General features: G+C 41.1%; 1 protein-coding gene across 1 annotated transcript in view; it reads left to right on the top strand.

Moving 5' to 3' along the window:
• The window catches only part of KCNAB1 (potassium voltage-gated channel subfamily A regulatory beta subunit 1), a 231,741-nt gene that overhangs the window by 17,944 nt on the left and 199,679 nt on the right, over positions 1-14,118 (top strand). Inside the window, exon 2 of the mRNA XM_072996106.2 lies at positions 1,210-1,458. Coding sequence (XP_072852207.2) covers positions 1,210-1,458 — 249 coding nt within the window. The remainder of the gene's footprint in view (positions 1-1,209; positions 1,459-14,118) is intronic.

The raw sequence follows: 14,118 nt of genomic DNA, 5'->3' as shown, positions 1-14,118 counted from the left end.
TGAAATGTTTAATTTCTCAAACATTGTGCTGCTGCTGTCATCAGCCTTAAGCGGCATAAGTTATAGCAATAGAATTTCAGCCATAGTGTCTTCTTTAAGGATATAAACCTTCACATACCTTGTTCTCACAAGTGAAAGCGGGGTGAAATTACAAGAGGTGAAAAGGTCACACTTCTTGCACAAATTCTTGTACTTTGTGCAAAATGATTTATTTTGTGTAAAACACAAGACTTTGGCGTAAAACACTTTTAATGAAAAATAATGCTGCTGATACTCTGAAAAGGCCTGGTTCTTTTAATTATTATGCAGTAGTTGCTATTTTTCCCACCAAAGTTTTGAGGCACCTTTTCTGTTGAAGTTGAGCAACTCTGTGACATCCTTAATCCTGGCCTGTAGCAAAACGATTTGCATTTGTAGCCCACTATATAATCTCCAAGAACTAAAAAAAAAGTACACATATTCTTCCTGCACTGTGAAACTAATTCAGCTTCATAAATTTACTTTAAAAAAAAAAAAAGAGACAACAGAAGACTGAAGAAAGATCACACTGGGATGCGTCATTCTTGAAATGAGGGTTCTGAGATACACAAAAGGCTTGCTCTCTTGCGAAGATTTGGTTTGCCTCTCTCCTAACCATGAAGTGGAAACTCTGTGGAATAAAATCCTAATAGTACCATCTTGAACCTTCTTGATTTTAATAAATGGATACAATGAAATGCTAATTTATGAATTTTTTACACAGATAGATTTAACCTGCATCATTCCTCTTTTGGAAAAAAAATAAGGTTTACTGTTTTGCACAAACCTGAAGTTAGTCTGAGTCTTACCTCACCTTCTAAAAAATCTTATTTTCTACACTAGGACTGTGAAATATTAGCCAAGGGCACAGGTAGAATGCCATCCAGCTGGACACAGAAAAACCACATTGTGCTCAACCTTGTATTTAGGAGCAGAGCTTCCAATTCATTTTTTTAAAAAATGAATGCACTGCTACACTTAAATACGTCAAAATGTAGAAAGCTGCTACCCAGATGTGCCTATGGGAAGGTTACAGCTCTGCTTTCTACTTTAAGCCCTGTGGGTGTGTATCTGATTACAGCTTTGTGTCCAGGATAAGGTTGTGCAACGATTACAGTGCTTGCTGGGGAGGAAAAATCAGTTTATATGACTTTGGGCCAGAGACATAGAAGGTATTTGCTTGTTGCACAGACGAAACACCAGGATGCTTGCAGCCCGCACTGGTGGGACGGTGAGGAGCAAAGCTCCAGAGTTAAAGAAGCAATCCACTCTTCCAAAAGTCTCCTCAGAGAAAGAGAATCGATGCAGCACCTCTACACAGATGCAGCAGAAGGCCCAAAAGCTGGCCCTTCTGCGTGAACTGGAAACCAACTGGTACCTCCAGACTTGTGAGTTATCCTACGAATATACCGTAGCCTATGCAAGTGGCATGCTGCACAGGTAAGAACTTTAAGCATGCCTTCCTTTAATAAGCTATATTTGGGGATGGGGGAATAACTTTTGACTCCACAGATAAAGCATAAATGTTACATCCTGTTGCGATGCTTCCATATTTTTAAGGTAAATTTAGCCTTGGTTAAATATTTAAAAACGGCTACGTAATGGCTCCTGAATCACTTGTTAGCTTTACTGATTGATTTCTGCATACATGGTACAATTGTGAAAGGCTCTGGCTGAAATTCTATGCACATTTATCCGGAAGGCAAGTGCTATGATTCAGGGAGGTTAAGTTCCAAAGAAACATACATGGGATTGCATTCTCTGTTAAGGATCAACTGGGGGTGAAACGCAACTTAACAAAAGTTGCTAACAATACAATTCCCAGCATTCGTCACCATTGATTATGCTGGCCTGGGATGATGGTCGTTACAGTTCAATAATATCTGGGGGGCTGCATTTCATCCACTGCTGAATGGGTCTTGGGGCATCAGCTGAGGTATCAGGAAATTGCTGTGTTTCTTCTGTCTCCAGGTAGAGATACAACTCTCATGGCAGGGATGGAGAAGGAAAACAATGATCTTTGCACTTTAAGATATGCCTGCCCATCTCCACACATTCCTAGTTGGCATCAAGGGGACTCACATGAGAGTACATATACTTGTAGAGTACTTAGGTAGGATCAGTGCTGACAAAAGATGGGACGGGAAAGAGAACTGGGTGAGAGGTGGTGGGTATATGCATTGTGGTCATTCATTTGGAGTAAGGAAGGAATTGGAACATCAGCATTGCAACTCACGAACTTTTTTGTTCTATAAACTCATAAACATGTGTGTGCATATTATTGTGCATTTATTAACCAAAGGTTCTCTTTGCCATCACAAGGTCACCCTCCTTCCCGCTATCTCAGGTTTTGGCCCTGGACTCTTGGGGAACAGGGAACTCTTGACTTGGTAACCCTACCCCAGAACTACCTCACTTTGCTTCCAGCGAGCCAAAAAGGCATGCATAACTCTCCTTCCACTTTCTCTTCACAACAACCCCAGGAGGTACATAGGTGAGGCTAAAAAAGTATTACTGAGAGCATGACTGTATTTCTCCCCCTCCTCTTGCTATATTCCAGAGGAATAGCTGGATATCAAACACCCACCCCACTCCACCCCACTGCCACTGTCAAGCACTCCCGCCACCACAACTCTCAAATGGGGTCTCAAGCTAGCTTTTTAGAAGATAAGACCTTTTTCAAACTGTGCCTGCCCCTGTGAAGGAGAAAATATGACAAAGCCAATATCTCTTTCATTATTCCACTTATTCAATCAATGATGTACTGTCAGAAGTAAGAGCCAAGGAATATGTGATACTCATTGACCATTGGTGTAAATTTAGGCTGATGCGAATGATGGGATCAGCTAGTGCTGATAAAATTTACTGTTAATTATTTGAAAGCTTCCTGTCCCTCTGTTTTCAGTTCTGAGGCTCCCTGAAGCTCACTTTTACCTGAAAGAAGATTTTGGGAGCCTCGACCTAAAATCAGGTGGAACAGAAGTGGTTTGTAAAAATCAGAAATTAGACCTTTAAAAATACTTGTCCAATCTTTTCCATATTTGGCAGAGAGTGAGCCCATATGGTCCACAAACATGGTCCTGATTCAAGAAGCCATTCAAAAACTACAATGGTTTATTTGGGTTTTCCCTTGCTAATAGAGGAAACATTCCTACAGAATGTTGACTTCACCAATCATGTCAGAGATGGATTCTCTCGTACCTCTGATAGCAGCTTGGTTCATAGAATGTTGATTTTTTTTCCCCCCAGCGTGCTATGGAATGGATGGAAAACAGTAATTTCTGCCCCCCTTGTGAATTTATGCATTAGGATTCCAAAGCAGATGTTGAAAATAGATGTTGACCTTAGAAATTATAACCATGCATTATTCTCATCTGGAGATAAGAGCCTGATGAAACCTTGCAACAACTGGTGTTGGCAAGGTCATAGAACTCCACCAGTCATTAGTCAGCCTCAGCTCCCAAAGCATTAAATAATCCTGAAATGTTTGCCAGAAACGGCTTTCTGTCTGCAACACAGATTTATAATATTTTCCAAAACATGTTTCTCTTTGCATGATCAATCTTGACTGATCTGCTTTTGAAAGATTTAAGGATTAGTTGAGCCCACGAGACATCATCAGACGGGTTGATTATCTCATCGTGTGCCACTTGGTGGATTAGAGACTGAAAGAAAGGCTTAGGGTTAAGGATAGCTAGGTTATTACAGTGCAGCCCTCCAAAAACCCTCAATTCTTGAGAGAAGGTTATTATAACTTCCGTATTCTGTTGTTCGCAACAAAGAAGAGGGCATTTGTGTGTCCAGTGCTGAGCTTTTGTTGAAAAAGATAGCTGAACAGCATAACAGTACAAAGGACATGAGCCGCCACAGATGGAATGTGTTCACCAGAGTTTTTGAGGGACAGGGAATATGTCTTTAAAAATATATATAATCAGTTATAAAAATGCTAGGAAGTAGATACAAGCATATAAAGCCCTCAGAAGAAGTATAACAGAAATATAATCATTTTATTTGGAAAGGTTTTCTGGCAGTGTAGGAAGTACGTTCTTTGTATTTTAGCTGCAGTGCAATATGTCATCATGTATCTTTCAAAACTCAGCTGCATTGTATTTAATTACCATAAAAGGACTGGGGAAAGGATGGTTTTGCCCCGATCACATTGATGTCTCCAAAAAAGTATAGCAAGTGCTCTGCCTTTTTGGAAGAAAAAACTGAAGGGAAACAGAGGGGAAAACAGCCACAACTTAATAATTAAAAATAAAATAACATTCACAAAACCAGAGGTCACTAGCAGAAGGCTTACAGTATCATGAAGAGGATGAGGCAACTACTTCAGGTAGCAGACCCTGAGAGTCATGGAAGGGCAGCAAATGGCTGGATGGTCTTTGATTTGGTACGATCACATTTTTACCTGTAAAGAGGAGAGGGATATAGGGGATTATTAGCCTCTTGTCCTAAAAGACCATGACTGCATGGGTGGCCAATTGTTTGAACAGAGGGGACTCACCTTGAAAGGTCAAGAGTCACTGTATGGACAATCAGAAGCCCCTGCTTGTTCTGCTTGGCTGTTATGTGATTTAGGTGGGTGGGCCACTATTGTCCTTGATTGTGTAATAGAGGCATTCAATGGGAGACAGGCAGAAGATAGTTGGGCTTTGCAGTGTCAGCATGTGCATACATGTCAGTGCTCTTGTTTTAGTGGTACAAAGAGTAAACTTCAGTCTTTACAACAGGGTTAGGAAATACTTTCCAAAACAAAGAGCAAATAATGAAGGTGTTGGGAGAAGAATAGATCTCATGGTTAAACATACTCCAAAAGAGAAAAACGGACAAAGGAGTGGAAAAGAAAGGAAGGAAAGGGAAGAAAATTGATGCCGTTTGAGGAGAATATAGGAAATAAGATAGAAAGGGGAAATAAAAAATAGAAAAGGTCTTGCAGACAAAATATATACAGTATTTGTACAAGTAGGATATGAAACATCTACAGTGGACCCTCGACTTACGGAATTAATCCATATTGGAACGGTGGCTGCAGGTCGGAAAGTCTGTAGGTTGAGGCTCCATTGACCTACAATGCATTGAAAACCGATTAATCCCGTAGCCGGCCGTTTTTGTTCCTTTTTCCCCCCGGTCTGTAGGTTGATTCTCTGTCTGCAAGTCGAACCTAAATTTTGCGGCCAGAGAAGTCTGAAACTCGAAAAGTCTGTAAGCTGAGCTGTCTGTAAGTCGAGGGTCCACTGTGGCAGGAGGATTTGGGTAAAGAAATTAAAGGGGAAGAATGGAGCAAGATGTAGAATAAAAAAATAATGAAAAATATGTAAGAATTAGAGAAATTTCCTATAAGCTAGTATGGAAGTGGTATTTAACACTGGTTAAGTTAAACATAAAGGTAAAGGTAAAGGTTCCCCTTGACAATTTTTGTCCAGTCGTGTCCGACTCTAGGGGGCGGTGCTCATCCCCATTTCCAAGCCATAGAGCCAGCGTTTGTCCGAAGACAATCTTCCATGGTCACATGGCCAGTGCGACTTAGACACGGAAAGCTGTTACCTTCCCACCGAGGTGGTCCCTATTTATCTACTTGCATTTGCATGCTTTCGAACCACTAGGTTGGCGGGAGCTGGGACAAGCGACGGGCGCTCACTCCGTCCCATGGATTCGATCTTACGACTGCTTGGTCTTCTGACCCTGCAGCACAGGCTTCTGCGGTTTAGCCCACAGCGCCACCACGTCCCTTAAGTTAAACATAATAAACAAAAATTTATCAACTCTGTGCTGGAGAAGTAAGAAAGAGAATGGGACATATATGTATATGAGTTAGTCTTGCAAAATAAGAAGGAAAGAATGAAGAATGATTTTTAATGAAATAAGGGATATAATCGGAGTTGATATACAATTGTCTCCAATGATTGCTTTATTGCACTGGTTCTTAACCTTGGGTTACTCAGGAGTTTTGAACTGCAACTCCCAGAAGCCTTCACCACCAGCTGTCCTGACTGGGGTTTCTGGGAGTTGCAGTTCAAAAGCATCCGAGTAACAAAGGTTAAGAACCACTGCTTTATTGAATATTGTCAATGAAAAACAAGTAGGGAAGTAAAGGAGTTAATTACATACCATCAAAATAACTGTGGCAAGGCTAATAATTGCAAAGAACAGGAAAAGTGAAAATCAGATGAATATGGAGGAATGGTACAGAAAAATGTGGAATATTTCAATTAATGATAAATTGACAAAGGGGAGGGTGGCACTGGGTGGAGGAAAAATGCAAAGAGTGATACTGTATAAGAATAGTGAATTTAGCTTTAATTGTTGTCTTTTTGTTTGTTTGTTATATTAATTTAAATATTTTTTTTAAGTAAACGCTTTCCAGCCTGGGGTTCAAACCCCAGTTGGAAAAGGTTCTGGTAGGCTGCACTCCAACACTGAGAAAAGCTATGGGCACAGAACATAGAATTCCAATGTAAAATGAGAGATGCCAGGTTTAAATCACCCCTGTGCAAATACTCTGAGCCGTGCAAAACCTTGTTAGTCTGCAAACAAGAATTATGATACCATGCAAAGCTTTGCACTCTGCAAAGCTCAGCTCCCATGCCATGCAAAAGAGCTTCATGGCTGCAAATCCAAACTAGCCAACCTCCTGTAACTTACTGGAAATAGCAGAAGAGGAAGCTGGCTTGATTGAAAACCTCTGCAAACCAAGCTAATCCTGTGGGTTGGAGAGTTCTCCCACTCTGCTCTACAAAATGTTTTGACAAATAAAATTTAGGAAAGCATATTAAAAACAAGCATTTCCTGTAGAGGTCATCGTCATTTAGTCATGTCCGACTCTTCGTGACCCCATGGACCAGAGCACGCCAGGCCCTCCTATCTTCCACTGCCTCCCGTAGTTGTGTCAAATTCATGTTGATTGCTTTGATGAAACTGTCCAACCATTTCATCCTCTGTCATCCCCTTCTCCTCTTGCCGTCACACTTTCCTAACATCAAGGTCTTTTCCAAGGAGTCTTCTCTTCTCATGAGATGCCAAAGTATTGGAGCCTCAGCTTCAGGATCTGTCCTTCCAGTGAGCACTCAGGGTTGATTTCCTTTAGAATTGATAGGTTTGTTCTCCTTGCAGTCCAGGGGACTTTCAAGAGCTTCCTCCAGCACCACAATTCAAAGGCATCCATTCTTCGGCGGTCAGCTTTCTTTATGGTCCAGCTCTCACTTCCATACATCACGACAGGAAAAACCATAGCTTTGACTATTCGGATTTTCTTGGCAAGGTGATGTCTCTGCTTTTTAAGATGCTGTCAAGGTTTGTCATTGCTTTCCTCCAAAGAATCAGGTGTCTTTTAATTTTGTAGCTGCTGTCTCCATTTGCAGTGATCATGGAGCCCAAGAAAGTAAAATCTGTCACTGCCTCCATATCGTCCCCTTCTATTTCCCAGGAGGGGACCAGTGGCCATAATCTTAGTTTTTCTGATGTTGAGCTTCAGACCATTTTTTGCACTCTCCTTTTTCACCCTCATTAAGAGGTTCTTTAATTCCTCCTCACTTTCTGCGATCAGAGTGGTATCATCTGCATATCAGAGGTTGTTGATATTTCTTCTGGCAATCTTAATTCTGTTTTGGGATTTCTTCAGTCCGACCTTTTACATGATGTATTCTGCATATAAGTTAAATAAGCAAGGGGACAATATACAGCCTTGTCCTACTCCTTTCCCAAGTTTGAACCAATCAGTTGTTCCATATCCAGTTCTAACTGTTGCTTCCTGTCCCACGTATAGGTTTCTCAGGAGATAGATAAGGTGGTGAGGCATTCCCATTTCTTTAAGGACTTGCCATAGTTTGCTGTGGTCCACACAGTCAAAGGCTTTTGTGTAGTCAATGAAGCAGAAGTAGATATTTTTCTGGAACTCTCTGGCTTTCTCCAGATCGACGTAATGCGGTTTCATTGTTAAATGGGGCACCCGTCTTGCGAGGCACCACCGTGTCCTAAAAAAATACAATTTAAAAAAATATGCAGCTTTAAATTCTTTGTATTTGCGAAGGCTTTCATGGCTGGGATCTAAAGGTTGTATTGGGTTTTCGGGCTCTTTGGCCGTGTTCTGAAGGTTGTTCTTCCTAACGTTTCACCAGTCTCTGTGGCCAAATACAAAGAAATATGCCAATGTTAGGAAATTCTTATCCAAAATGAACTGAAACAAAATGTTCACCCTCCTTTTAGAGAAGCAACCTATACAGTTCTGAGGATGATTTTTATACTTTATTTGCATCCTGCATCTTTCTCTTCCTTACTCTTCCCCCAACATTCTTTTCCCCCCTTATAACAATATGTGACATCTCTTTCAGTTCTTTTTTCTCACTGCAAATTGTGCGGAAGTTCAAGCTCACATTTGGAGTAAAGCTCAGTTTGTACAGGAGGTAGCCAACATTTTGTGGGCTGAAAGTAGGCCCGGCACCATTTTGAGTCCAGCACCTCTGAGACTATAGTACAATTTTTAAACATGGGGGAGATGAATGGATCTATTTTCCTATGTGCTTCCATAAATTGTTGATTTTTTTGTTTTTTTACAATTTGGCCACAAGAGGGTGTGAAGGTTTAAAAAACCCAGGGCAATCTCTACAGTACATAGCTACTGCATTTATTAATTAAAATTAATTAAAATTAAAATTAAAATTAATTAAAATTAAATATGACAATTAGTCTCTTTGGCCATAACCTTGCCCTTTAAGAGCACAGATTGTTGATAAATCTGAAAAAGGGTTCGCAACTCTTCTGAGATTGCCTACCCTGGATGCAAGCACTGTCAATAATGACAGTTACTTTCTGAGCTAGGCAATACTATTAATAGATCACCAAACCTTTACAAGTGGGACGTGGTGGCGCTGCGGGCTAAACTGCAGAAGCCTGTGCTGCAGGGTCAGAAGACCAAGCAGTCGTAAGATCGAATCCACACGACAGAGTGAGCACCCGTCGCTTGTCCCCGCTCCCGCCAACCTAGCGGTTCGAAAGCGTGCAAATGCAAGTAGATAAATAGGGACCACCTCGGTGGGAAAGTAACAACGTTCCGTGTCTAAGTCGCACTGGCCATGTGACCACGGAAGATTGTCTTTGGACAAAAACGCTGGCTCTATGGCTTGGAAACAGGGATGAGCACCGCCGTCTAGAGTCGAACACGACTGGACAAAAATTGCCAAGGGGAACCTTTTAAAACCTTTACAAATCAGATGAGCTTTCTTTATCAGGCAAAAATAGTATAAAACTTGGGCTTCAAGTAGAAAATCCAAAAACTGAGCCAGATATCATATTCGTGGTCTTGCAATCAAGACTGCCAAAAAGGCAAAATTACTGCATTCGGATGTAGCTGAATGCAATAATTTTGGAGTCAGACAAACTTCACAACTAGTTCAAGTCAGCTACTGAGTAATCAGAGCTGAGTTTCAAGGAGCATACAAGGATCGGGCAAGAGCTAAGAGTTTGCAATCAATCTAAAAGTCATGCAATGCCAATTTAAGAGGAAGTGAGATAGGCATTAAAATGCCTATCAAGCTCTCGTTGTCTCTTGGAGTACTGGGTCTTCCATCCATGAAAACATGCCTCGGTTTCTTGTTCTCTGAGAGAGGACTACCAGGTGAGGCCTCACGTTGTTCCTCAGCCCTAGTTTCCTCTGCTAAGGCAGATTATCCTTGCCTCCATCCTCCGAAGAGGATTCAGCCAAATTGTGCATGACAAAATTTGTGTTTTGGATTCTGCAAGTTCATTCCTCTGTTTCCAGAGTTTTCATATCCACAGTACATTGTACCAATCACTCTGTCAAAGAAATTTAATCTCTCCATGGTGGAAACAAAAAGCACACTGTTTCCAAAAAGGACATTAATGTATTTATAGGCATTCTTTTCTTATATTTACAATTTGCAGTAAGTGTTTAGACAGGGGAAATTGGGGATGAGGAGAAGCACTCAGGGTCAAATGAAACATCACAGATATCATGGAATTCTAGCCAAAACCACATTAGTGTTCCAGGTACATTATTCAAGCAGACCTTTGTATCTCAAAAATCACAACTGCAAAGAGAGCCTCTGTTGAAGTCCAGAAAACCAGTCATAGAACAAAGGCTAGTTCATGTGCAAACTATAAGAGATTTCAAACGCCCCTGCTCAGACAATCCTCCTTGCACTTCTTAAATTAGGCCATCCGTATTGAGAGTTGTATTTTGCCCCCTACATATTCAATCTTGCTGATTCCTTTGACTATATCAGCCACTAGTAGGCAATTATTCTGGGCATGGCAACAAATGGCAGGATGCTGAAGAATTCCTGGTTTGGCTGTTGGCCTTGGACTACAGTTGAAAGGGGCTGGGCAGGCATGCAGTCTGTATTATATAGCAGGGTGGTTGCTCATCAGAGGCATTTGGGGGGGGCACGTTGTGGGACAGAACATTGGACAAAAGGCACCTTGTTTTCTCAAGATTAGCATGGCCTTAAATCCTTGTGCTGACAGAATGTTCATATCTATTCCTCAGCCAGTGTCAGCCCACACTCTTCTGTCACCTGAGGTGGAAAAAGATTTGCCACTACTGCCACCACTAGGCAGGAAAGCAAGCGAGGGTGAAAGAAAGGAGATAGGGAGCCGTAAGCAGGCCTGGCAACAGAGCAGGGTGGAAAGAGATTTAGTTGAGGAGGTGGCAATGGGGCCTTCTCAAACGGGGAAAGTGGTACAATTAGTCACTTCTCCCATCTGCCTAATTATCAAGTCGGCCCTGTTCGTAGAATCATAAACACTGTGAAGATATGCAGTACGTGTTGCTTTAAAATGCTTTCTTTTCAATGTTTTTGTTCTGCCCTTGAGCAGTTTCTTCTCCATTGTCAAAATAAAATCAGATCAATTGTTTTGCACTCACTCACTCACTCACTCACTCACTCACTCACTCACTCAGTCTCTCTCTCTCTCTCTCTCTCTCACACACACACACACACACACACACACACACACACAGAGAGAGAGAGAGAGAGAGAGAGAGAGAGAGAGAGAGGGAGAGAGTGATGATGATGATGATGATGATGATGATGATGATGATGATGATGATGATGATGATAAGCCATAACAAATCTTGCTGGACTTCACTGTAAAGTTTATCATATTTAACCCATGCAGCTCTCCAGTGACTCTGTGGAAACCAAAGTAATAAATACAGTATTGTTATTCCCTCAATAATATAGCTCACTTAGGTCCAGAGAAAACACACTTTAGGAAACATTGTACAGTAATGAATTTCTGCTTTTGCTGAACTTTCTTCCGCCTCTCTTGAAAGGACGTAGAGATGTAGAATGTAAACAGAATATTCGATAGGGATTTATGAACGAATGGGAGCCAAGAAAATGAATGGTAGTGTTTAATTTCATTCTCAGCATTCAACAATAAGCTGAATTAGCAGGATTTGTTAACATTACAAGTGGGAGACAGAAGCTATTCATTGTAGAAATAAACCAGCATATGAGTATTTGATGAGCGTTCCTTATTAAGAATTCATCATTTCACATACAAAATTAAACAGCATGAAATAACACATGGCTTTCTTTACAACCTGTGCTTAAATGAAGCAAGCATTCTTTTTAGTGTAAAATCACAAAAACAAATGTGAGAAGCACACATGCTTTTAAAAAATGTAAACACAGCAGAATTTTGATTCTAAATGCTTGGTTAAGTACCAAATAATAAGGAAGAGATATTCAATAAAAAAATAATTCCAGAAGCAAGCTATTATGTTAAGTGACCTGTTCTCCCCAACGGCATCATTGTTCAGATTATTACATCTCTAAAAAGCCTTTCAAAAGAGCTTATTGTCTATTTTTGGCAAGTGATCTACTGGCAGGAATCTAAATTCTCACTTTTTTCATTTGTGCCCTTGCATCGTTTTCTCCAAAAACATTTGTTGTGTTGAGACAGATTTGTGAGAATTATTTTTCTTCCAACTGTGCAGGTGTGTGCAACTGGGAAAGCTTCTACTTTTGTGACAGGAACTTTTAAAACATAGAATCACTAGAAGCATTAGCTTCACAAAGGTGGGAAAAAAATACTAATTTGGCACACAGATATTTTGCACAAAATGGGGAAAGGGCTCCTAGCCTTGCCTGCCAAAAGACTGATGTCATTCTTGTGCTGGAAGCAAGATACCTTGCAGAGGTTAGTAAATTTTTCACAGGTCACTTCTATGTGTCAAGATGGCCTGTCTCAATGAGAATGAGAACATGAACTAGATTTCTCTAGTGAGAATGGCTGATGGTCGGATTCCAAAAGATCTCCTGTATGGAGAATTCGTGCAGGGAAATCGCCCCAGAGGGACACCACAGCTGCAATACAAGGATATCTTCAAGCGGGATCTGAAAGCCTTAGGAATGGACCTCAACAGATGGGAAACCCTTACATCTGAGCGTTCAGCCTGGAGGCAGGCGGTGCAGCATGGCCTCTTCCAATTTGAAGAGACACTTGTTCAGCAGGCTGAGGCAAAGAGGGTCACAAAAGCAGCAAAATCAGGGAGCTAGACGGGGTACAGACTGTATTTGTCTTCAGTGTGGAAGGGATTGTCACTCTTGAATTGGCCTTCTCAGCCACACTAGACACTGTTCCAAGTCCTCCATACAGAGCATGTTACCATAGTCTCTCGAGACTGAAGGATGCCTATGCATCGAAAGAGGGGTTTTGGGTGTGTGTGTGTGTGTGTGTGTGTTTTTAAAGGCATGGAAGTCATGTTTCACTAGTATGGCCGCCTTACAAGTTATCTAACACCAGAGCTTGAGAAAAAGTTGGTTTGAGACTACAGCTCCGAGAACCTCTCAGACAGCAAGTGTTATAGCAAAAAAAAAAGACCATGTCCGTGCTCATGTGTGACACCCAGAAACCTCTTCTCTACTTGAGGTACATTGATGAAATTTTTCTGATTTGGACCCATGGAAAGGAATCCCTAGAGCCCTTATGGTGCAGCTCGTGGCAACACATGCCACCCATGTTATTATGGCTAGCGCAATGATTTAGAGCTTAGACATCCGGCTGCAGACCCACAGATGGGGAATTGGACATGGTGGTCTATAGGGTCCCTTCTAGCTCTGCAGTTCTAATATTATGATATTATAGATTATTATATGCCATTTCTTCCATCAGTCCCGTGGCTTTTAATATTAATGTCGATGGTTAATGTCAACATAATAAAGAAGGCTCTTTGAATCAGTGGGGATTTGGTGAATCAACTCCTCCATAAATTCAATTGATTCAAATGGGCCTAATCTAGTTGTGACTTACCACTGGATTTCAGCGTAGGCGTTGTTTGAGGAATGTACACAGAAAAGTGACACAATTTATTTCATGATTTGTACCAGGCTGCCCTGGCCTACATTGCTTCTGGTTTGTTTATACCACTGCCTGCTAAGCTGGGACACAGAGGTCTAGTACAATACTTTCCCAGCACAAGTCCCCTTTGAGTGACAGAGCTGTAACTTTTCTTTTATGCATATTTTGAAAAATCCTATTTGTTAAAAAAAAAACTGCTTCAGTTGCTTTCCTGAAAAACAAATTGCTTTATTTGTAGAAGTGGACTAAAGTCAGCAGATAATATTTTTGCCCTGCAGATGGCACTGCAGAACAGCATAGCCCAGACCAGCAGTTTTTTTTCCTGCTGCAAATTTACTTCACCGCTGACAAAAATAGGGGTCAAATCAAATGTGAAGTGATAACCCATTATTGGAACTGAAGGCATGTTAGTGTTGGAGAGCTGTGACTGAAACAGTCCTTAGTGTTTGATAAATCAGACTTCAAGGAACCCCATGTTTGAGTCCTGAAGATCAAACACCAAGCAAAGCAGGCTATTTTACAAACTCCAGGACATGAAAGAAGGTCCTGCTGTGGTAGTCACACACAATGAAGCCTTAAGGATTTTCCGCTTTTGATGATGGGCTATCTACATTGTCTGTTTCAACTTTAAGTTGCCCAGGTTCCATTACCAAAGAGGCACTCTGCAGAATGAACACCAGTATCTAAAATTGCTTTGTTATTCTTAGGATGGCATGAAATACCTGAGTTCAGTTTTTAAAAAAATATTATTTAAGAGCTATCGTACATAAAAAA

This window comes from Pogona vitticeps, chromosome 3, assembly GCF_051106095.1.
Source record: "Pogona vitticeps strain Pit_001003342236 chromosome 3, PviZW2.1, whole genome shotgun sequence".
NCBI lineage: Eukaryota > Metazoa > Chordata > Lepidosauria > Squamata > Agamidae > Pogona > Pogona vitticeps.
The sequence above is the reverse complement of the archived record's forward strand: the minus strand, read 5'-3'. Positions and strand labels throughout refer to the sequence as shown.